Source organism: Chinchilla lanigera, unplaced genomic scaffold (genome assembly GCF_000276665.1).
Source record: "Chinchilla lanigera isolate Chin_1 unplaced genomic scaffold, ChiLan1.0 scaffold00069, whole genome shotgun sequence".
NCBI lineage: Eukaryota > Metazoa > Chordata > Mammalia > Rodentia > Chinchillidae > Chinchilla > Chinchilla lanigera.
The window spans coordinates 4,979,913-5,004,664 of record NW_004955470.1 but is presented as its reverse complement, the minus strand read 5'-3'; the positions used below and the strand labels follow the sequence as shown (position 1 = coordinate 5,004,664).

The 24,752-nt window shown below is 49.1% G+C and overlaps 1 protein-coding gene across 13 annotated transcripts in view; it reads right to left on the bottom strand.

Annotated features, from left to right (window-relative positions):
* The window catches only part of Inpp4a (inositol polyphosphate-4-phosphatase, type I, 107kDa), a 109,586-nt gene that overhangs the window by 35,489 nt on the left and 49,345 nt on the right, over positions 1 to 24,752 (bottom strand). For 12 of the 13 annotated variants that reach the window (XM_013522726.1, XM_013522727.1, XM_013522723.1 and 9 more), the window contains exons 2-11: positions 17,854 to 17,915; positions 16,897 to 17,105; positions 16,366 to 16,410; positions 8,557 to 8,675; positions 6,942 to 7,058; positions 6,625 to 6,704; positions 5,005 to 5,116; positions 4,040 to 4,130; positions 3,490 to 3,637; positions 652 to 782 (exon numbers count right to left, since the gene is read on the bottom strand). In XM_013522726.1, the coding sequence (XP_013378180.1) occupies positions 652 to 782; positions 3,490 to 3,637; positions 4,040 to 4,130; positions 5,005 to 5,116; positions 6,625 to 6,704; positions 6,942 to 7,058; positions 8,557 to 8,675; positions 16,366 to 16,410; positions 16,897 to 17,002 (949 nt within the window). In that variant the 5' untranslated portion in view covers positions 17,003 to 17,105; positions 17,854 to 17,915. Of the gene's footprint in view, positions 1 to 651; positions 783 to 3,489; positions 3,638 to 4,039; positions 4,131 to 5,004; positions 5,117 to 6,624; positions 6,705 to 6,941; positions 7,059 to 8,556; positions 8,676 to 13,656; positions 14,254 to 16,365; positions 16,411 to 16,896; positions 17,106 to 17,853; positions 17,916 to 24,752 lie in introns of those variants that run through there. The other variant, XM_013522732.1, reaches the window with a different exon arrangement.

Here is a 24,752-nt window from a genome sequence, read left to right as displayed (position 1 = left end):
AATAATGAAAAACCATGATGCTTTTTCAATTTGGAAGAAAAGGGAAATGAGTTGAGAACAGTCTTCTCCATCTACTCTGATAATATTTTGAAAATCAGACAGCATCTGTTAAGAATAAATGGTGTAGGGCCGGGGTGTGGCTCAGTAGAGTAGCTGCCTAGCACGCACGCGACCTAGATTCAATCCCCAGCACCACAAAAAAAGAAAAAGTGAGGTATTAAATGGAGGACTCCCCTGTCAATTTACATGTTCGACTGAAGTAACAATGAATACTGAAGCCAGAAAATCTAGAAAGCTGCTTTGTCTAACAGCTGTTGTGTGTCTTAATCCTTTTGGTTGCCTTAGTGCTATTAGACCAAGGACGAAGAAATGGCATGAACCAGTCACAGTCTGTAATTCTGTCTCCCCCAAATTTCATCCTACATGGTTGTTTAGGCAGATAACACCACAGAAAGATTCTCCCTGCAATTCCTTGATTTGCCTTTTTAATTAGGATCTGAAAAACCCACATTTGAAAGAATTACATCTACATGAGAATCTATTTTTAAAACTCCACTCAAGCATCAGCACAAGTGTGTGAGTGACCTGGGTCCCAATCTCTGGCCGGGAAAGGCGGGTCCAGGTGCCTCTCGAGGGCAGGACTGTACCCACCTTTGTACTGATGGAGGTCAGTCAGGTTCTCCTGGTACGTGAGGATGACGGTCTGGTATTGGGTGACAATCTGGCGCCGGAGGCTCTCCCAGCAAGGGGACAGCTCCCCCAACTCCTCCAGCTCACAGACTCTGCAAGGGAGACACACATGTGAGACCTAAGGGGCAGGGGTGCAGGGGTACCTACCAAGAGGTCAGAGGTGCAGGAAAAGGGCACTGATGCCCAGGGAGGGCCAAGCAGGGGTCATGTTGTCAGCCTGATGGGGACAGACAGCTACACCAATGAGCACATGGGGAGTGGGTAGAAAAGCTTCTACAGGAACACAGTCGAATGTTCAAGGGAACTAAGTAGAGGTGGGGACAAAGGGAAAGGCCATCAAGGAGTGGCTGTGTTATGGTGTTCCGAAGACTCTGCTGCCAGCACTTGGCCACAGGTATGGCCTGCCATTGACTGGACAGGATGACATATGACCCTGCAGAACAGAGGACTGGAGGCCTGTGAGTCCCCACCCCAAGGCCATCTCCCCTAGAGGGCTGTGAGGACAGTGCGTCCTCGTCTGCCAGGTTCCCCAAGGGCGGGCTTCCTGCCCGCCCTGCCCTGGGAACAGAACTGCAGACGTAACGCTGCTCGGCCAGAGCTGGCTCCTCAGCAGTGGGGCTCTCAGAGCTCGGGCTGCAGTCATCGGCTTCTTCTCTCATCTCATCCTTTCCGGGTGTGGACAATGACCGTAAGGATCTGGCCCCCTCGGCTATTCTCCCTTCACTGCCTCTGTCAGTGTGGAGCTGTCTGAAACTGAGCGCTCTGTGAGGTCATCCCAGGCCTGGCCCTGGCCCTGGCCGAGCTGTGTGCTTGACAGGAGCATGAGGAGGGGTTGGGGAAGGGACAAGGAGAAGAGGAGAAAGAGGAATTGCTATCCCCGGAAAAGTACAGCTGAGCAAGTGTGTAAGAGCTGAAATATGAATTCTAAGCTTAACCCAAGAATAACAGCAACACGATCATCATAACAGCACATGATGGATCTTTTTAAGAAGGAGACCATATTAGGACAATGAGCACTGAGAAGGAATAAGACTTAAACTCCTCATCCCAGGAAATCAGCAGCTAATCCGTGACAGTGATTAACGAAGACAGGAGGCCTCTCAGCACACATGTAGAAATATAGGAAACACTCAAACCACTAAAAGTCACGACTGCTTCTGTAAAGAAAGTAAAGAACCCCATGTTTTCCTTTGGGGGTGGTGCTCATTTTTAGGAATCAACTAAATTGTCTTTTAAAACTTTTGCCATTTTATTACTATTAAAATAGCAAACCTGACATAGAAAAACAGCCAGTACAAGCAGGGCCATGGTGGAGCCAAGGTCCCTGGGCCCTGCCAGCCACTGGCCAGCTGGCCACCCTCTCTTCTTGTCTCTCCTGTGCTTCTGGTATCAGCTTAAAGTTGCTATTTCCCAGAGGCCAGGCCTGACCCGCCTTTCCACACAGACACATCTGGCTCTCCTGGGCGTGGCTCCCAGGTCTGCAATCACTGACCATCCCTGCTGTCCGTCCATCCCGAGCACAGTGGCCAGCGTGCAGCTATGCAGCTACTGCTAGTAACACTACAGCAACAAAATAGTGTTGAGCTAAAGCCCCTGTCTACGGAATGAGCTCTTTGAGGCTGAAACACACAGACAACGGGACAGCACATCATAATGAACAATTAAAACATGAAAAGTGAAGCTACATGGAAAAGTACACTGTACCTATGTAAACATATGCAAATATGGGCAAAACTGAAAGGAAAATTTTAAAACTTAGAATTATAAAATACATACATACAAAGAAATAAAGCAAATAACAAAATATTAAAAGTGGTGAGTTTAGGTGGAAAGCATCTGCATATTTGCTACATTATTGCTCTTTTCTCTAAATTTTTTCAAGATAAAACTGGAAATAGTTGTTTTTTTTTTCTTTTTTGACCAATTTTGCATGCTTGTATTTGGTAATCTGAACAACTAATTTGAAGACAACAATATGCAATATAACCACCACTGGTGAATTCCTACCACCTTGTTTAGTGAAGCTCTGTATTCTCTCTAATTTTTTTTGCTATTGTTTCCTATTTTCTTTAATGCTTTGATTACTCTTGCATTCTGACATCTGGTAATCTGAGCAACTTCGTTGAAGATAGCAATATATGCAATGTAGCAATATAACAGTATGCAATATAGCAATATAGAGCAATGTGCAATGTAACAACCACTGTTAACTTCTATCATCTTGTTTTGAAACCCTGCATCATTTTTATTGTTTTTGCTTTGTTTTGCTTTTTAATTCTCTTTAAAATAAAAAGATGGAAATAGCTGTATCTGAACAGTGAAGTGCCGTTTGCCCAGGTTCCTTTCACACTCCCGGGACACACTGCCAGTCCTTAACATCGTTACGGGACCAGGAGCAGGCACGGCAGTCGGGGTCAGCCGAGGCAAATCTGCAGGTCCGAGCCACCTCTCAGGTCTCTGCCTGTGGCCCCCACTTGAGACCCTCGGTCCACAGGACCAGAGCAGCCGGGTGGGCCATGCGCAGTCTCTGGAGCCCTCACCGGGGCCCTGACCTCAGAAACTGCTAGTCGGTGATGACCAAAGCACAAGCAGCTGGTTCCAACTTCCTGAAGGACAAGTAAGAGGGGCAAGAAAAGGGTAGGGAAGGGAGGGCGAAGGGCCGGGCACCCCCGGGGATTCGAGCACTAACCTGAGGAATCCTCACCCTGCCATGGAGCAGAAGGGCGAAGGCCAGGTTACCAGCCAAGCATCTGCCACATCTCCAAATGGAAGGGGCGCATGCCATGGGACATGCCTCACCTGGCTGCGTCTTCTTCCAGCAGGAGCTTCACAAACTGTCGGGGCACATGCAGGGACAGCACGCTCTCCGCCATCTGCTCCAGGATCCGCAGGTGGTTGCCGTCGGTGGTTGGGAAGCGGTACATGCGGCAGATGGCGCCACCGAACACTGAGGTGGGAGGACAGGAGACACAGGCTGCAGCTGAGCTGGCCCTGACCTGCCTCACGGGGCCTGGTCTTCTCCTCAGAGTTAAAACACCGGGGACAGACCTCTAAGTGACTAAGTCTGAAGGATCCACCCCCCTTGACATTCAATCTTCTTGTCTCAGAAGAGGTAAAGGGCAGGGGCTGGGGCGAGGAAGGTGTCAGTCACTAAACCTGACATGAAACAGGAAAGAGAAAGGAGGAAGAGCCCTTTCTGGAGGCATTACACTGCAGAAAGATGGCAGAGCGAGGAGCCAGGTGGGGGCCGTCAGGGCGCCGCTGTGACTGCACGGCAGGTGGGGAGTGAAGGGTGATTACGGCTGCGGGGCAACTCAGGAGAGTGCCAAGGGTTGAGAAAGCTGTTTACCTGATTTCAGTAAAGTGTCTTTTCGCAATGAAGCATATTTAGACCGGATTCCCAAGGCCTCGGTCAAGCTCTCATCAACGGGCAGCACCATCTAATGACGTGGACAGAAAAGCACAAGGGAACTGAGACTCAGACCACTGTGGTGTACTCCACAGAAACGGGGGCCTCAGACATCCCAGATCTCTCCAGTCAACACGCACTGAGAACTCTGCGGGGAGAGCACGGGCTGAGCCATGCATGCACACACAGACACACACACACACACACACACACATGCACACACACACGCGCACACACACACACATACACGCACGTACGAAGCCCCTGTACACAAAGCGGCCCCGGCACACCCAGCTCTCTCCTGCGCATCTCCTCAGTCATTCACTTTGTGCTGCAGGCTTCTGGTGTTTAGAATGAGGGAGACAGACAGACCACGCGGAGGACTATTCTCAGAGCTGGTGCTGGCGCTTATTTTAGGCACAGTGAGATCTCTGCATTTTACGATGACGGCTCGGTGGTGTTGGGACACTGAGAACGCGCACTCGGAAGCACAGGGGTGTCTGGTGAGACTGCGCGCTGGGAGCTGCACACGGGGCATGGGGGAGCACAGTGTGTGAGGGGTCTGTGGGGCCCCAGTGTGTCTGAGAGACAGTTATCACCAACATCGGACAGGCGGGCCAGCTGCGTCTCACCTGCTTCTTCACTCCCAGCCTTGGGCCAAGCTTTCACCCTCTGGCTCCTGCTTAGAGGTGGCCAGCGGGGAGGCGGGCAGAGGCAGGCTCCGGGGCAGCAAGGCCTTGCAGGCTAGGCCAGGAGCCCTTTCTTCCTACCCAGGGCCTTGCCAGCACGACAAGAGGTGGGCATCATGCAGCAGGGCCCATCCTCTGCTGAGCAGAGGCTAAGTAAGTCCCTGTGGACAGGTCTTCCACTCTTTCTGAGGGACAGCAGGAAGGTCGCCTACTCACCCTCCCGTTGACGGTGTCCACAGACCGAGTCACCGGGGGCCGCTGGTCTGACTTCTCTTCCATCTGCCAGCCAATCACGGTGATGTTACCCACACGGTCGCTCTCTGCGGACCTGCCACAAGCAGCATGCTTGAGTGGGCTGACAGCCCTGCTGCTGAGAAGCAAACCTCAGCTTTCCTGGGTCATCGGGGTCCCCGGAATGGCAAGGCCCAGCCACGGGTCAGTCTGGCACCATTCTCAGTTATGCGCCTCTGGGGAAGGCCGAAAAGGAAACCTCGGAGCCCTGAGCGGGCTGCATCTGACGGGTGTGTGTGTGTGTGTGTGTGTGTGAGACCTGGTGAAGGTGGGGGGCTTCCCTGAGGAGGAGCCAGCCCCTGGGCTCACCCTGACAAGGGGACAGGGGCCCATCTCAGAGCCTGGGCTTGAGAGCACCTTTTCTTGGCACCGGGTCCCTCTCTGCTCTTTCCCACACACCCTCACTCTTTGATTAGTTCCACAGCCTAGGTCTGGATTCCACCGAGGACTTCCTGAAGCCCCTGAATCCTGAGGTGATACAGCTTACGCCACTGAAGCCTTGGTCAGCCTTGCGGGGGTGCTGACAATGGCCTGTGCCCATCTGGGGAGCCCTGGGGTTTTATTTATGATGCTTGACTTAGTCTAGTTCTAAATTTGTATGTGGTCACATGTACTGAGCATTTCCTCTGCAACATTCACTGCTCTCTTGCCTAGAAAAAGCCTTCCCTGTGATATCCATCCAATAGTCGCCTCTGGAAAAGGAAAATGTTTATTTCTTAGACTAACCTCTGACCCAACTAGCCTGAGTTCTAGACAGATCCCCTAGTTTTTCTCAAGCAGCCTTCTCCCTCACATGAATCGTCCCTCTCATTTTACCTAAGATTCTTCCTTTTTCCTGAATCAAGTTCTCCATACACACTGAGGACTGCTGGCAAAGCTCTCGTCCTGTCTGCAGATGGGACAGCCACACGCAGTGCTGTCGTTACTTGTGGTAGCTTCCAAATGTCCCCATATTGCAGGGACTGATTCTTCTTGGTTTGCTATTTTGAACTATTTTCCAAGAAAATAATTTTCCAATTTTTACATAATTTTGAATAAAGAACAACAAGCCAGGTTTGTGTAGGACTTGTTTCTAGAATGAACCTGGGACGCGTGGACATCTTTCACTCCTCCCCAGGGACACGCTGCAGGATCCCCCTATACTCATTCATTCCCTCAGTAAGTATCTACTGAGTACCAGGCACAGTTCTAGGCCACTGGGATGCAGGGATGAAGGCAAGCGGAGAAAAATCCTTCCTGCCTTGGAGGGTGCAGTCTACTGAGAGGACAGAGAGCAGACAACTACGCTTAAAATCACAGATAACACTTATACGTATATATACACACAGACCTCCTTTAGGTCTGAGCACAGCTGGGCCCGTTCTTCCTACGGGCAGCACACACTTTTGGCCTGATGGGTGGAGGGGTTCACACTGCATCACTTTATGGACACCCTCCCTCCTCAGAGGCCAGGTTTTCTCTCAGAACAGAAAATGGCCCCTTCCCACTCTGCCCCTGGATCTCACAACTCCAGACCCCTTCAAAGGAACACGATTAAGTACCAACCTTAGTGTTAGATGCAACCTATGATGCCTGTCCTGGAGCAGATCTTTGACAACGAATGTTCCAGAGCCCAGTAAATACATCTGAGGAGGAGGAGGAGGAGGACAGGAGAGAGCATGAGTGTGCTAGTCTGGCCTCTGGTACCCACAACATACCTCATCCCACCGCAGGAACCCAAGACAGAGGCTCAGAAAGAAGCTCCCAAAGACAAATACAAGTTTAAACACCAGTTAATTTGTGAGCTAGAATGAAATCAGGTTTGGGTGGAATGATTTTGTAAAAATGAAACAAAACCCAGGAACCACAATCTGTTACTTAACTGTTCCCTGAGATCTATCTTTGACATCATACACAGATAGTTTGATTTGTGTCATCTGATTGATAAGAGAGTCCTGAAAGAAGGCAATACTGCTTAGGAAGATAGGATTGTTGGTTCCCTAGAACAGGAAAAAAAAAATTGTTTTTTAAAAACAAACATTTTCACAATGAGAAATGAACATTTTTACTGACTTGGATCAACACATATGCTAATGGCATTTAAAGGATGACACAACCCAAAAAACTGCTTTTCCAAAAGAGGAAAATGTAGTCTGACGCAGACCATTAGAGATCCAGACACAACAATCAGGCCCATTGCACAAGCCGGCCTGGGGCTCATTTCTAAGGGTTTCACATCCCACATATTTGGGAGGAAGACTTTTCTAAAGGTGAAACCGGTTCAGTGTCTGCATGCATTCCCAGCGTTCCCACTTCGGCACATTCCCACCTTGGGACCTGCTACTGTGGGCTGTCCTTTAAGACATACCGACAGGCAGGCAAAAGAGGAAGTGAACGGCTTACATTATTATTTCTGGACTCCTATATTTGGAATAATTGAAGTCTGGCTTTTTAAAGCTATTCTTCTTAGGAGCAGCTGCTAGTTTCCAGATCACAGGTGGTTATTTCCTGGCAGCTTAGCCCTGCCCTCAAAGCCCAGCAGATCACGTGCTTTCTCTCAGGCCATGGTTGGCTGCCTCCGCCCAGGTGCTCCTGGCCAGCCTGTGCCTGCTGCGGTGCCCGGCCGGCCGGCCTGTCCTCTCTGTGGCTGCAGATCCAGCCCTCAGCGCCTGCTGGGCAGCCTGGGCGCCTGCAGCCTCGTGTCATCTAGCACCGTGCCTGAGGTGCAGGCAGCGCTTGAAAAATGCGCAGGGCACATGATGCCCAACCGGAACCTGGAAGCGAGTTTCTAAGGGGCCTGTCTGTAAAACCACTTTGAGAGGCTGTTTCTATGTAAAATTATGCCTCATTATGTTTTTATGTAAAAACATAAAAATAATATAAGTGCAGTTTGATAGTTCATATTACAAATATAACCCTGTAGAATTTCATACTAGCAACTCCTACAACTCCTAAACACTTCAGGTTATAATTTACATAATGTTCTCACTATCTAAAAGGATTCTGTAAAATTCTACTAATTAATTCATTCAATTAACTTAAAGAGCAAACATATAACACAAAACTCAAAAGGATGTAAAAAAAAAACAAGCCAACAGAAATAGGGCTACGCCCAGCAAGGATTGCTTAGTAGTTAACTCTTCCAAACTCTGGCCATTGAGCACAGTTCTCTACAACTAGCAGCCAGCTGGAAGTGGAAGGAAGAATTAGTTCTTACCTCTCCAAATGGGACCAACCTTAGCATCACTGTCAGAGACCGCCATCCAATATTAATCAGTAATAGTAAAGGATGTGGCAAATGTAAACATCACACACAAGTAAGAATGATGGAAAATGACAACTCACAACTGAGTACTGAAACCCGCAACAACTCCCATAAATACAGCAGCTATGAACAACAGCTGTGGGCACTCGGGAACTAAGCAACCTTCCCGCCAGGTCCACAAGCACCATGTGAGTGTCCCGGGGCCCTAGGAGGGGCGGGACAGCGGCACCCACCTCGATGATCTCCGTCTGCGCGTGCTTTGTCCAGAAGGCCTGAGGAGGGGTGGTGACACTCACTGCTACAAAACTATTTGGTTTCCGATCTAGTGACGGGGTATGCAGCTCACTGCAAGCTACGGAATCAAGAGAGGAGAGAAATGAATCCTCTAAAGCCAGGCTCTAAGTTAGTTACAAGCAAGCCGAGAGAAAGCATAAAGTGACAAAATAAGATGGTTGTTGTCAGCTGTCAGAGGGAGCTGATTTTTTAAATTTTTGAAACTTGAAAATTTAGAAATCCTTTTCCTTCTTCTTTCCTGCTCCCACACACAAGGCAACAGGCCTTTACTGCAACGGTCAGCTATGCTGGAGGCAGTTTCTGCATCCGCTACCTGGACACAGGGCCCACAGCCTTGCGTGGGGTCGCACGTGTGCCTACAGGTGGGCCTCAGCAACTAACAGTCCCAGCCAGCCAGCCAAGGGGCCACAGAGCCCATGGAGCACAAGCTGCAGCCCTGCAAGCCTGCACCCTGACCCTGCAGCTAACCGTAAGCTTCCGGTGCTGCGTGTGCTTGGTGTGGGAGGGGTGGCTGCTGGATAGAACTCAAATTCTATGGCAATATAAAGCATTCTTTTAAAAGTCACTGCTCACTTATTCTCCTTAAACACTCATATCAAATGCAAGATTAAATATGTTACTTTTTAGAAAAAATATCTAATAGAACCATTTCAGTTAGAAAAATGTGTCATACTAAGCATTTTGAAATCGATTACAAGTCTCAGTTAATTCCATCATGGAAATGACCCAGAGGAAAAATTATCATATTTCACTAAGTCTAACAAATTCTCAGATATAAAATTCCCTATGAAAGGAAAACAAACCCAACTGTCATTAAACTATGATATGTTAGTGACAGCCAGGTACTTCTCATTAACAAGATATTAAAATGTAAAAAAGGGTATATCTTGGAAATGATAAACTATATGGCAAACCAAAGCTCAACACAAGTAAAAAAAAAGAAAAAAAACTAGGTTCATCTAGAAATATAAAAGGTCAGTTGTGCCACCTTTAAAATTCAGAATAGAAAACATTAAAATGTATTAACTTAGTCTTTTGAGATGAAAAAAATTCTAGAGATGGATGGTGGCTGCACGGCCTGACAATGTCAGTACACTTACTGCCACTCAACGGTACATGTAAAAAGGCTAAAACTGCACACTACAGAATGTAAGTCTATCATAATTAAAAATATATTACCAGCCCAAATTTAAAAATATGTTCTCATGCCCGCAACACTCAAGGTAAGTGCACAGGAAAATCAAGGAAAGGAGGGATAGGATGGAAGGAAGACACAAGATACAAAAAAAGATGGGAGGTGGGAGAAAAGAAAATTAGGCAAACACGAAGGAAGGGCAGTAGGAATACGTCTGGTAGGGCAGGTGAGAGGAATGCCTTGTTATGCACGAGGTGAGTTGAGCCGAAAGGGTTTGTTCATCACGTTCGCTTGGAATGAGCTGCTGGTGCTTGCTGTCCTTCGGAACGAGCTGCAGTGATCTAACACTGCATAGGCCATACTGCTCTTTTTAGTTCTAACTACACTTCTCCTGCCGTTAATACTACCCCACCAGCTATCCCTTTTCTTAGCACACACACCTGTGCGTGTGTGTTGGTCCAGTTTTACAGTCACCACCTTAGCGATGCCTCCATCTTTCCTCCAGACCCCTTGCCTCGTGTTTTGGGGTTTTCAATCATTACTACATCTGTGAACGTCCACCTGGAATCCTCTGCCTTCTACCGAGTAACACCCCTCAGCATTATTTATACTGAAGTCTGCTGCGACATGTTCTTTGGCTTTTATGGTTTGAAAAACATCTCTATGGGGCCCCAAGTCTTAAGGGATATTTTCTCTAGGTAGTTATTTTCTCTAAGACCTTTAAATATACTGTCTCTGGGTTTCTATTTTTCTCCTATGAAGTCAGCTGTCAGTGTAATTACTGCTACTTTGAACACTGTGTGTGCGTGCATGCGTGTGTGCACATACACGCATTTTCTGGCAGCTCCTATGATTTTCCCATTGAGTCTGGTTTCCAAGGGTTTTACTCTGATGTATCCAGGGATATTTTCATGTATTCTGTGCCTTGGTATATTTTATTACCTTAAGAGAAATGTCCAGCTATAAATACTGCTTCTAGCCCTTCTCTCTTTATATGTCTTCTGAGACACAAATGTGTGCTACATATTCTCACTGGTTTTTTAAAAAATATATTTGCTTCTGTTTTATTTTTTCTATTATTTTTATATCTCTGGCTGCATTTGGAAGTGTTCTTCTTGACCTATATCTAAAATCATCAATTTTCTTTTCAAATGCATCAAAGCTGCTTTTTATATCTACCCAAAGATTTTTTAAAGTAGGTATTTTAGTTTTTAATTCTATAATGTTCACTTGGTTCTTCTGTGGTTTTCTAACTCTCGGATGAGGCATTCAACAGTGTCTTCACTCTACTTCAACACAACATTATGGGCTGAGTGCCTACGGGGGGCCACATTTACACGTTACAATCTTGATTCCCAAGGCAATGGGACCATGTTCGCAGGTGGTGCTGTTGGTGGGAGACATCTGCTGGCATCTCGACCTTGGACTTCCAGCCTCCAGAACTGTGCAACGGAAGTTGCTGTGTTGAAGCCACCCAGTCCATGACACTATGTGACAGCTGTCCAAACTCAAAAACAGAATCAACACAGTTCTTTTAACATCTGTGTGTCTTAGCTCTGTGTCGGGAGCTTCTATGGATCTGTTTCTACTGTTTATTATTTGTTTGTGGTCTCTTGCCATGTTTCTGAGAATTCATAAATTTATGCTGAATATCATATTTTTAAAATTGTAAAAATGATCTGAGGCCCAGGCAGATGCCATTTTTCCTGGAGAAGCGCAGCAACTGCTTCTGCCTGGCACCTTCGGGTACCTTCACTTCCTCTCAGGCACTGAGCGGCCCGTGGTGCCTGTGCACATCTGTTTCTGGTTCCCTTTGTTTGAAAAAGTGCAGTGTGTTCTGCGGGCCACCCTTCTCCTTGGGGATCCCAGTGTGAAGGGGCTGTGGAAACCCCGGTTCAGCCTCTGTCTGCGGGGCCTGGCTCTCAGGAGCTGCTGGGAGCCTCCGTCACCAATCCCCCGTCCTATTAATTCTCTGGACACCTGGACACCTAGGTCACAGACTCTGGAGAACTGACAGTTAGGTCACAGACTTTGCTCCTTTTTTCTAGCTGTTCTTGATGGTAAGATTCTAACTTTGTGGGGCTTTCCCCCCTCATTTAGAAGCAGGTAATTTTTTTCCCCTTCATCTTTTGACCCCTCAGGTCAATCATCCCAATTGTCCTGTCTTGCATATTTGCTGATTCTTCCTTTTTCTGCCTAAAGCTAAGCCACTCTTAATGAATTTTTCAATTAAGTTACTGTACTTTTGAACTCCAGAATGTGTCATTCTTCATGGTATCTATCTTTTCACTGATACTCTATTTGGCGAGACACTGTTCCAATACTTTCATTTAATTCTCTAGATATGGCTTCCCCTAGTTCTCTGAACATATTTGCAATAGTGTGCTTTCAATCTTTGTCTAGTACGTCAAACATCTATGCCTCATCACAGACAGATTCTATTGACTATGGAGTTTTGTTTTAAAATTTCCCTGTGTATGAGGCATATTTTCTTGGCTGTTTTGCACACTTCATTTCTTTGTTTGAAATCCCAATATTTAAAATTATACACGACAGTAACTCTAGAAATCAGGTTTCTGCCCCCTCAGGGTTTGTTGTTCCTGCTTGTTATTGCTGTTGCTGCCTGTTCATCAATGACTCTCCTCTTCCTACTGTGTAAAGTAATACTCTGTGTCACATGTGGCCACTGAAGTGAATGCCTGATTAGCTTGGCGGTCAGATAAAGCTGGACCGAGGTTTCCTTAACCACCAGGAACCACAGACCTCTGATGTGGCTTCTGCTGAGGTTCTCTGTGTGTACACTGGAGCACATCTTCAGGGCTCAGGCAGGCCATTTAAAACTGCCTGTCCTCACTTCCTGCTTGCACAGAGCCTCTAGGTGACTGCTTACAGCCTTCTCAGGTCTCTCCTGAGCGCGCACCGAGCTACACATGCTCTGGCTGCTAGGAATAGGTCAGAGCTCCTTAACACTCACTGTGGACATTTCATTCCCCAGCTTTCCCTTTTAGGGTTCGTTTTTGGGGTTTTTTGGTCAGCTTTTTTGCTTCAACTGTTAGGGTACCTCAGGCAGCTGCACCTCTATCATCAAAGTTATTAAAAATTTCCATACAGCACTCTGTGGGAATGAAAATAAAAATGTACACCAAAATTTCCAACTGATGATCTGTCTCAATAGAGAATTCTCTTCTTCTAACACTTCTTGTATTTAAGGTTTTATAAAAATCAGAAATGTAATGTAAGTTTGCTTGCTTGCTTTTGGAGACAGGGTCTTGCTATATGGTTCAGGTTGGCCTTGAACTCACTGCATAGCCCAGGCTGGCCTCAAATCTAGGCAATCCTCCTGCCTCAGCCTCCCAAGTTCTGGGGTTATAGGCATGTGCCACTATGGCTGGGGTTACATACACATGAATACTTTTTTTGCAGTGGCAAAGTTTATTTGAAAAAGTAAAGAGTGAGAGAGAAACTAGCCCTGCAGAGTGAGCTTGGGCCGAGTAAGAGAAGGCAAGCTGAAAGAACACCCTGAAGAAAGGGGAGGGGGTGAGATCATGGGGAAAAGCTATAACAGCCTAATTTTTTAATTTTTAAATTTCTGTATTTTTCTTTTAGAAGTCAATATATTTGCCCACTCAATCATTCTACTCCTTGCTAACAGTTTTTAAAAAGCAACTGTGGTAAAATCCAGTTCACAAAATCATTCTCACCTTAAGTGGTTTCATCGTCCAAAGTCTAATTAACATGACTGCTTTTGCTCTCCCAGATTCAGAAATGTTTTGATTTCTGTTACAGGGATGAGGGTTTTTAATTTAATGTCATCGCTCTCATCCTCTGGATCCTCAATCACTTCAGCTCAGCTTTTTGCTAAATTCGCATTCTGCACAGTTAAAGCGAAGCACACACTACTCACCGAGAGCCTCATGGGATTTCTTTCACCTCTCTCTAGTGTGAACTCTGTTTCCTGGATACCATCTCATCTTTTTTCTCAATTTATTCCTTCTTTTGGGTGGAGCCCATCCTCCATAATTCCAAAAAAAGCATACAGGGAAGTGAATTCGAGACTCTGTAGAGCCCAACCAGTTCGTTCCACCCTCACACTCTCTTGGTAGTCTGCTGGCACAGAAGACTGCAGGCTGAAAATATAACTGAAGGTGTTGCCTCTCTGCCTCCCAAAGTTCTCAGGGTCACTGACAAGTCCCACACCAGTTTCATTCCTGCTTCTTGGAGAGCACCTGCTCCTCCTCCAGGAGTTTCTGCAGTTCGTTTTATGTCCTTTTCTGAAACTTCACCGTCATGTGCAGGTGACGGTTCTAGGTCTTTTTTGATCGTTATGCTGAGCCCTGGAAGACATTTTTAACCTAAAAACACCTTCTTCAGTTCTGAGAGATTTCTTGTATTATTCCTTGGTAATTTCCTCCCTGCATTCTTTTTTATTTTCTCTTTTAAATATTTGGCCTCCCGGATTGACTCTCTAATTGTCCATTTCCATTTCTTTTCCATTTTCTAGTTTGCTTTTAAAATTTTACTTTGGGCCAGAGGGATATAGCTCAGTGGCATAAGGGCCTGCCTGGCAAGTGCAAGGTCCTGAGTTTGATCCCTGGTACCAAAAATAAACTTTAAAAAAATAAATAAATAAAAATAAAATTTTACTTTGTAGGAGAATTCCTTGAATAATTTCTAAATTCCATGGAATTTCTAAATTGTATCTGTCATATTTAACATTTCTAAGACTGTCTTTATTCTTTAATTGCTTTCTTCTTATGTAATCTTTTTCTTGTATACACAGATATGTGGGCTTCTCTTTGGGATATGAATTACAGTTTCTTTGGCATTTTTCTCTACTTCTACATCTCTCTTCCAAAGTTCTATTTTTCTGCCTCTTTTTCTCTTATGTTATAGGCTTCCTACATAGGTCTGGTGGTCTTCATCTATTTTATTTTTTTAATCAATTTTAAGGTATAATCTGTATATACTACATAACTATTCTGTACATACCATCCCATGAGTGTTGGTAAGCATCTACACCCATACAACCACTACCACAGAGACTGAAAGTTTCCGTCACCCCGAAAGCCCCCTTCCCTTCCCACAAACCCCGGTCTAACAACCACTAACCTGCCTGCTAGCTCTACAGCTCAGGCCTCCTGAGTTTCATGCAGCTGAGATCACACAGCATATAGCCTTCTGTGTATCGCTTCTTTTCCCTGCTCTGTCTCCTGAGCGTCACGGTGCCTTTGCGACAATGCTCCGCCTTGATCCCCTCCACCCACTACACTCGGAGGTGGCTGCTTCTCTCTCCTGTTCCCTAGTCCCCATCTGTCCCTTCCTCCAAGGTGACACTTTCGGGTTCTAAAACTCACTGTTTAGAGTCTATGTTTCTGCTTCTTATCTGTCTTAATGCTTTGGATGATTTAAGATAAGAGTGTATTTGTCCCTGGGTCAGTTTTGTGTTTTGTAAAAGGCAATGAAGTCCCGAGGTGGGCAGGCAGCAGCTGCAGGCTGCCTTCCCAGGCCTCGCATCCCAGCATGGCCACAGCGCTCACTACCTGCTGCAGACCAGCCCCAGCCATGGCTGGAAACGCTCTGAGCTTGTTTAGGAGACTAAATCTGAAATGGGAACATTTCTGCCATTTAATATCAACCTGACAATGCTGCACTTACACTTCCATGGGTTTTGTGGTTGCTCAAGACATTTTGGGGGTAGGAGAGCTTAATTGCTTTGATCATCTTGTTTCTCAAGCCAGCTCTCCCCAGAGCACATGGGGAAACTGGTTCAGCGTGGCCAAGTGGTAGGTGCAAAACCACGCAGCTGGTTTGGCACAGTCAGAACTAGAATCCTGGTCATCGGACTCCCAGAACGGGCCTCTTTTATGCCATATCACCTCCTGGACATTGCTGCCAGGCCACTGACCCATGATGACAACCACCAAGGGCTGGGAGCAAAGGAGAGAGGTCATGGAGGCAGCGGGCTCTGAAGAAGCATCTCCGGTTAGTGCCATCCAGTCTTCCAGCCTCCTGGGTAAGTCACAGCAATGCATGCTTCCCTGCCCCAGGACCCTGCACACCCAAATCCATTTCTAGTACATTGTCTCATCTGAGCACAGTGAGTTTTTACTCCTGCCCTCTCCCAGCCAGGGAGAAGGGGGATGGACCACCTCTGCAGCAGCCTGGGTGGGCTTGCCTCCCTGTCCCCTGGCATCCCCAGGCACTGCAGGACTGCAGGGACCCATGGGGACAGGAGGAAAGGCCCCTGCTGAGCAGACAGAATCCTGTCTGGTTCCTTCCTGCCCACAGGAAGTTCCCGGCCTCTTCTCAGAAATGTCTGAGCAGGAACAAGTTCTTCAAGAGAAATCCATGCCAGTGGGAGGGTTTTGCTGTTCTGTAGTTAAGGGACTTCTTTTTTTTTTTTTTTTTAGGCTTTTTGAGACAGAGTTCTGCTATGCAGTTCAGGCTGGCCTGTTGTAGCCCACTCTGGCCTGCAGGAATCCTCTTGCCTCAGCCTCCCAAGTGCTGGGATTACAGGTGTGCAATACCATGCCCAGCCTTAAGTGACTTTTTAAAAACAAAATAATAATAATGGTAATGATAGTGATAATAATAATAATAAAAAGATACCTACCTAAGCTGAACTCTAAAATGGGCTCATCTGGATCTTGTATATTTCCTGGATAGGAAACAAATGACAGAAAGAACACCCTTCAAAAACCTTTCCTTACTTTTACATTTAATAAACCCAAAACCAAAACCTCTACTCTACTTGTTCCCTCCCCAACCCTAAACTATTATAGGAGATGAATTCTTCATCTTCTAAATATTTGCCTTGGCGATCCCAAAGATACTCAGACCCCAAAACCAAACCACCCTCTACCACAGGCCTGTGAGCCCACACCATGGAGGCCTTTCACCATGGCTGGGTACATGCCAGATGGCACTGCGCGCCTTCCCATGTCACCGCCTGGCAGGTGAGCCCTGGAGGAGCCCCCGCAAGGTGGGAAACTGAGGTGACCGTGTGGCAGCAGAAGGGGTTCCCAGGAAGTGGCTGCCTTCCCCTGCCAAGCGCCTACTTCACACAGGACGCCGCGCCAGGCATCCTCCCCCACCCAGGAGGCAGCCTCCCCGGCCAGCACTGGCCCAGCCCTGTGAGGCTCACCTGCGAGAGAAAGGCCCAGCATGTCAGCTGCCACGTCGATGGTGGAAGCCCGCTGCATGGCACGGGCCCTGGCACCATGGCGAGGGCTGTGCTCTCTTGCTGTCATGATGTCATTGGTGAGGATGTGCTTCTTGTTCCTGGGTCAGACCACGCCTGATTCCCCGGGAAGCAGTGTCACCACGCCCTAGCGTCCTAGGGTGGCAGTAGCCCTGAGAAAGTGGAGCAAAGATGCCAGAAGACAGTTGCAGTGAGGACTGGAGCTGGAACGTCTGCTGCTCTCAGCCTCTTCTAGTCGCTCCTTCCCCTAACACACAGTGCACGTGCGCCCACAGAGAAGCTACCTCCTCGTCACACAACTGCGTCACGCTGCATGGTGGTCTCAACGCAATCATAAAACACGACTCTGGAGATTATTACTGTGCTGTACTATGTTTTTCTGTCGGCAGGTCTGAGAATCTCTATGAGCTTAAATCAGTTCGCCACAACCTCCAACAGGACAGAGCTGGTGGGCAGGTCTCCCATGCAGACACTACGCCCGTGTGGCAGACACGGCGGGGACAAAGCCCTCACATGTCTCTAGCTTGCTTTCTCCTTCCCGGAGCCACGCAGACTCCTTGTGTGCCATGGTCTCGGGCTCTTTCACCTAACGGAAGGGGAAGGCTTGGGGCTGAGTCAGCAGAGGCCACCCTGGAGCCCACATTCTGCTCTCGGAAACAAGTTACGCAGCAAGACGGGAGTTGTAGGTTTTGTCTAAGCCCATGTGCTGGAAGTCCTGGTGGCTCTAGAAGAGCCGACCTTTCTAACTTAAGACAATTACGCTATGCCATAAGCCTGCTTGAAAACACCCTCTGGAAGATCTCCCTATATCAGGGACACCCCAGCTTCCCAAGGGTGTCTACCCTCTCTGCCTGAAGGACCCCGGCTTCTGCTTGTGCTTTAATTTACCAAGCGACTTACTGGACATGTTCGTGCTCAGGCCACGTGGTGTTTCTTCACACACTCATGTCCAAATCCATCATCTAAAGACAGAAAAGGGCAGACTTGATGAGCTGACCACCATGTGCTCCCGAGAATGTGACGCTAGAAGGTGGGGAGCCAAAAGCTACTCCATGTTTACTGCTACTCACTGCAATCCAACTTTCGGTCAAAAATAAGTTTTGCTCAAACTCCAGAGAATGACAGAGAAAAAATGTATAGCCCCTTCCCCTCCAGGAGTGACATGGTACGGCAATGTGGGCCTGCCTTGAAGAGCCTCGCAGGCAGCCAAGGGGGTGTGGTGCAGGGGAAACGAGGAAGTGGGAATGTGGGCCCCACGTACGGCTCACAAAGCACAGGCCTCTGGAGGAGACGCCAGGCCCCGCTGAGCGAGGCTTTCGGTGTCACAGATGAGGCTATAGCTGTACCGGCCACTAGAGCTGTGGTTGAAAACCAAGTGTGTAAGAACAGAGAGGGCCCCACACGCTCCACTGAGCCCCGATGTCTGGTGCCCGGGCTCCTTCCTACAGAAGACAACCCCAGGCCCCGCAGTCCTGGCAGTGCTGTGGGCTGTCAGAGCAAGGCCAGCTGAGGAGCCACCCTGGAGGGCTGGCCTTAGAACTGGAGATCAAGAGCTGGTCACTTGGCCCTCAGGAAGACTCAGTTTCTCTGGTAGTGGGGGCCTACTGCTCCCACTGGGGGCACCTAGGGGCTTCCAGCGTGGGCACCTCAGCAGTGAGGGCCATGGTCTGGCAGGGGAGCCAAAGAAATTCTAAAGGGGAAGACTCATTGGTTTGCCAACTGTAAAAGGTGAATAAGGGCTGGGGATGTAACTCAGTGGTACAGCATCTGCCTAGTGTGCGAGGCCCCACATTTGAACCCTTGTGTGCACATGGAAGTGCGTGCGCACGTGCACGGGCACACACCGTGGTAGACAAGTCAAAAAGTAACAGTGAGAGTCGGGCATGTGGCGCACATTTGTAATCCCAGTACTGAGGCTGAGGTAGGAGGAAGGCTGCAAGATTAAGGCCAGCCTGGGGCTACAGAGTGAGTTCAAGGCCAGCCTGAACTACACAGTGAAACCCTGTTGCAAAAACAAACAAAAAAGCCGGGTGTGGTGGTGCACGCCTGTAATCCCAGCACTCCTCGGGAGGCTGAGGCAGGAGGATCATTGGAGTTAGAGGCTAGCCTGGTCTACAAAATGAGCTCAAGGCCAAGCTCAAGCCTGAACTGCATAGCGAGACCCTGCCTCAAAAAGACCAAAAAAAAAAAAAAGAGAGAAAGTAGCAATGAGAATGGTAAAACTGACTAAGTACCAATGGCATTAAACCTTGCATTTTACAGTAATGCTAGTATGAATCAACAAAAACTCACTAACAACGCAAGTGGCAAATGGTATGAACTATGAAAGAGGAATGTACATGGTAAAAGGGTCAAACTCTAATAATTGAGTCAATGCTGAATATAGCTATCTTCACCTAAATTAGTTTTCCAAAGGTGGTCTAGCCATTCTTCTAGTGAAATACACATTGCGGGGGTAGGGGTGGGGACGACTGTAGAGGGCTGTCCTATTCTTCTGACAACATTCAAGAATGGTAAAAGCACTTCGAAGGACAACTTATCAAACTTCATAAACAAAACAACAACAACATTTGTAAACACTAACAAAATGCTTGCCAACAACCCTGAACACGGAGAAGACATCTGCACAAGGGTGCTTACCGTACACTTCTGACTGCAGACCGGAAGCAGTCTGAATGCCGAGCTCACAGGTATGTTTGGGAACAACCCTAAGACACACTATTACCCTGCTGTTAAAATGACAATAAAGCCAATTAACACCCAAAAATTCAAGCTCACTAGTCATCTGGGAAATATACGGTGAAACCATGAGATCTCCCTGCACATGCACTAGACGGGGAATGAGAAGGCAGACGAGGCTAAGTGCTGGCGAGGATGTGGCACAGTAACGGAACAGATGCCGCTGGGGAGGATCAGTGTGTCGCCCTGGACCCCAGAACCGCCATTCGGGCTGCACAGACAACCACCCAGTGCCTTGGGATACAACTAAGGATGCAAGAGCTGAAAGAAATGCACACTTATGTCAACTTTAAAAAAAAGTCAAGAGTCTTTGAAGAGCAACAGTCACAAGAGCGAGGCAATCCCAACATGCGTCGACAGCGGAATGGAGGGAACAACGTGGATGAATCTCAGGCGCAAGATCGAGGGCAGAGCCAGGCACCCAGGAGCCTGCTCCAGGCAGGTCCACACAAGGCACGGGCCTGCTCCAGGAAAGAGCTCCTGCCTCTTGAGCCATTTCCCAGCATGTTCCCAGCATCTCATCCTGGGACAGACTTACACCCATGAACACCTTCACTTGGTACACTGGAAACAAGACATGTCACCTGACGGGGGCCGCTCCTGCACCCCAACATCTTGTCAGCAGAGGAGCACCCAAAGCCATCTGCTCTGACTCCTCCTCCGCCTGCCCACCCTTCCCTCAGGGGGGCGCTGGTATCATTAGCATCACAAGGGCCGTGGGGACAGAGATGCTGAAGAGGAGAGGGCCAGCTACAGGCTAATTTTACACTAGTTCATAGGCCAGGGAGACTTCTAGGTCAGAGAGACCGAGAAGCCACTTCACCATTATCTAAGGGCATTTAATTAGAATCTGCAATTGAAGTCATTAAGACCCAGAACGCAAAACTAATTTGCACAGCTGATCTCGATTTCCCCATTTAGTCTCATTAATTTAAGAAAATTCACCAAGGATGCCTGTATTCCCAGGGTCGCTGCTTTTCCTCCCAGCTCCATTTGAAGACCATAGCTCGTTAGAAAAAAGAAACACTGCACTCACATCAAGGACAGAGTGGTGGGGAGTTGTCAGGGGGCTGGGATTTCTTTGTAGGGGCAAAACAGTGCAACATCTCACAAAACTCACGGCTCCTCCCCCCAAACTGTGGAGAATGGGACCCCTGTGAAGCAGGAAGACTCCAGCCATCAAAGGAACAGCAAGGGGGCTGGGGATTTAGCTCAGCGGCAAAGGCCTTCCTGGCAAGCGCAAGGTCGTGAGTTCGGTTCCCGGTACCGGAGAAAAAAAACAAAACAAAACAAAAAAACAAAGGAACAGCAAGGCCTAGGGTCCATCCCACTATGGTCCTTCACACCAAGGGGGCAGGGGCAGGGTGGGGGGAAGCTAGTGAGACAGAGAGAGGCGTAAAATGCGAACAGGAAGTGGGATTTCTGAGGGTCCTGCGTCTGCAACTTGGAGCGCACCTCTCTGACTCCTGTGCTTGTCTGCCTTCCTCTCCTCTTATACTCAGAAGAGCAGCTGCTGCTGTTCCCTGTTGGGTGGTGACTTCAAGGTCCTATCGCCTCCCACCTCATTCATCACCTGGACTCCAGAGTCAGACCATCTGGGTCCAAGTCCATCTCGGTGGTGTTTTTGCTGCTGGTTCTGAACAGTGACTTCACCTCTCTCAAAGTCCTGCCAGCAGGCCGGGCTGTAGCTCAGTGCCACAGCACCTGCTGGGCAAGCACGAGGCCCTGAGTTCGATTCCCAGAACTGAAAATAAATAAATAAACAAACAAACTAGCTTAGCCAGGCATGGTGGCGCATGCCTGTAATCCCAGCACTCAGGAGGCTGAGGCAGGAGGATGGTTGCAAGTTCGAGACCAGCATGGGCTACAAAGTGAGCTCAAGGCCAGCCTGAACAGCATAGTGAGACCCTGTCTCAGAAAGACAAAAAAAGTTCTGCCAGCTTCTTTCCTCAGGGTGACCACCCAGTGGGAGGCTCGACTCCCGAAGCAGCACGGAGCCTGCGCAGGCTCAGCACACCCACGGCTCCCTCCACAGCTCCGTTCTGCTTCCCGCACCTGCCGATGGTGGTCACAGCACCAATCCAAGCAGGGACTCCACTTTCCCCTTCCAAACAGAAGGGAAGGGGCACAAACGGTCTGGAAATTTTATCTTTTAAACAAAGTAAACAGTGTCTCCCTTCTTAAAAAGCAAGGACTGCTGCCTGCCTCAAGGGATCAGGTGGTAAGCGGGAACAAAGGCCAATGCCCCAAGCACAAAGACAAGGATCGAGGGGACCCAGGGCCTTCTTGTGCCCCTCCTGCTCTGGCCCCAGGCACACCAGGCCCCCAGCTCTCTGGCCCACAGAAGGCTCTCCACGCCAGCCCTCTGCAGTCGGGACCCTTGGACCCACCTACAAAGCCCACAGTGGGCTCAGGAGTCCAACCACTTGCCCGCCTGTGCCACGCCAGTCTCTGCTCCCCGACAGGCAGCCGCGCAAGCGCAGCTGCACTTCTCCCAGCCTCAGGCTCACCAGCTGCCCGTGGGACTAGCACCTGCCTCACCAGGACACACCAAGGAGCAAGCACCTATGTAAAGGAACACGTAGGACACCTGCTCAGAGCCGGGTGCCCAGCTGCTGGCCAGGCCAGTTCTCTCCTGCGCGTTTCCTACCCTCCCCCAGCCCCGCCTGTACTCGGGATGGAGGAGCCAGAAGGCCTTTGCCGACAGCCAAGTCTTCTCTCCAGCCCTCGTGGACTCCTCCAAACAGAGCTCTTCACTGAGGCACAAGAGCACTTGGCCTGAGGTGCAGTTTACAGTGACCGTGTTTTCTAAACCAGAAGTTAAACCTGAAAGGTACTGTCAGGAAGAAACATGAACGCAGGGTTCACAGAGGCGGGAGGACGTCATGGGGGCTGGGGGGACCTGGGCAATGGCCTCACACCATTCACGCGACCTTCTACAAGGCAGCATCCCTGTGCCTCAGTTTCCTCGATTGTCAAGTAAGGAAATGACTGCTGTTAGAGGTGTGAAAGGAGACCCCAGCGTGCTAGCGACCTGGGGTGGAGGTCCTGAGAGGCTCGGTCGTCAGCTCCTCTGAGCCAGGGCCCAGCGCTCCCGCCCCCTGCTCCCTGCACCCGCACAGGGCCTCAGGCGAGGGCGCAGAGAGGGCTGCAGGGAGCAAAGCTCTGACTCAATGCATGCTGCAAAGTATCAGCCTAACCTGGCTGGTACTTAGGAGCAGGAAAGTAAAGTGCTCTGGAAAATTAAGCTCAAGAAGGCAAGAACGTGCTAGCTATCTGCATTCCTTCCCACCCACAGCCACACACAACCCCACCCAAGGCCCCTCGGTTTCCGTCCCTGCGGGCTGGTCAGCCATTCACCCACCTGCTGCTTCCCACTTCACCAGGCTCTGTTCCCTGCCAGCGACAGTGATCACAGAGCAGCGGCAGAGAGTTCACCCCAATTAATTAACGGGCACACCTCATTAGTTTAATGGATATGGCAAGCGACACGCCCGAACCCAGACACACACAGACATCCACACAGGACGCCAGTCATCTCGTGCTACGGTCCAAACGGGTCCCCCGAGTTCATATGCTAAAAGTTAATGATCACTGCAGTGGTGTTAACGGGGGACCTGCAGAAGACGATTAGATCACGAGGACTCCACACTTGGGGGTGGGATGTGTGTCTCAGAAAAGGCTGGGGGAACCTTATGTCTTCCACCACAAGAGGACACAAGGCAGCCCTGACCAGACACCAAAAGCAGCAGCTGAATCCTGGCCTGAGGAACACAAAGATGAACACGGAGGTTTCCTCCGCAGCTGTGTCACAAGAAGTGTAACAAAAAGTATAATGGTGGTGGCCGAACCTGTGGGAAACCTTCACCTGTGGAGGGCTAGCTGGCTGCTCCTCTCCAGACAGGGAACCCCGCCCCAAGCTAGCACCAGGGGCTCTAGGGGATTCTGCTTGGGGTCAATCAACCCAGTGTTCCCATACACCCACCATGCACCACGCTTCGCCTGCCACTTGAATGTCATGTATGTTTCCTAGTTCCACAAAGACAATGGCAACCCTGTCTCGAGCCCCACACAGCGCATTGTCAGGGTGCTGTGGGGACAATGTCCCCAGTGTCGGCACTGTTTGTCTCTCTCCTGCAACTGCCGACTTTGACTAGTCTCATTTCTTGTCTATTGTCAACCTAGCCACTCAAAACCTTCACATAATTAACTGAAAGTTTGCTCTGTGCTGCCAGGAAGGCCTTCCATTAGTGCCGCAGACATTTCCAAGTCAGCGTATAAACAGGACTGAAGAAACCAGCCAGTGTGTGTCAGCTCCATCGTCAATGAGGATGTGATCCCCAGAGCACTAAGAGCCAAGGTAACAAGGTCCATGTCTCCCCTGCAACCTTGGGTCAGCTTTTCTCTGAGCAGGTGTCAATAAAGGCCCTACTGGCCAATGAAGGAAGGTACCATCACGCACCCAGACGCCCCCACCTCCCAGGGCACAGCCTGGCTCTAGGAGAAGCAGCTGGAAGGCTGCAGAGCATGAACCTACCCGTCTCCTCTGTAGCTGGTGGGGGCTCTAAGCTCCAGCAGAAAGCTCTGAGCTCCTGGCTGTGCCTTGTTCTTTGCCTGAGGCAGACCCTTCCTCCTTTCTTCTTCCACCCAAATCCAACACTGGAAGGCCTATCCTGGGATCGCAATCCAAAGGGCCCCTGGACGCTGGGCACTACTTCCAGAGACCAGGTGGCCTTCATCTTGCGCTGCACCTCACTCCTCCTCCTTTGAGAGCGGCCAGCACTGCTCACACCTTCTCAGGACAGCAGCACAAGGCGGGGCACCTTCTGGGCAGCGGCCTGGTCCCAGCCATGGCCACGCCCTCTATCCTGTCGCAGGCATCACGCCCCACTCCCTGGGGTTCAGAGACGAGCTGTCGCAGTGAGGAAAGGCTCTGGGTGCTCTTGCTATCCTTGCCGAAACATCACACATACATAGTACTCCTCTCTCACTTGTGGTTTCAGTTACCCACAGTCAACCATGGTCTCAAAATACTAAATGGAATAGTCCAGAAATAAACA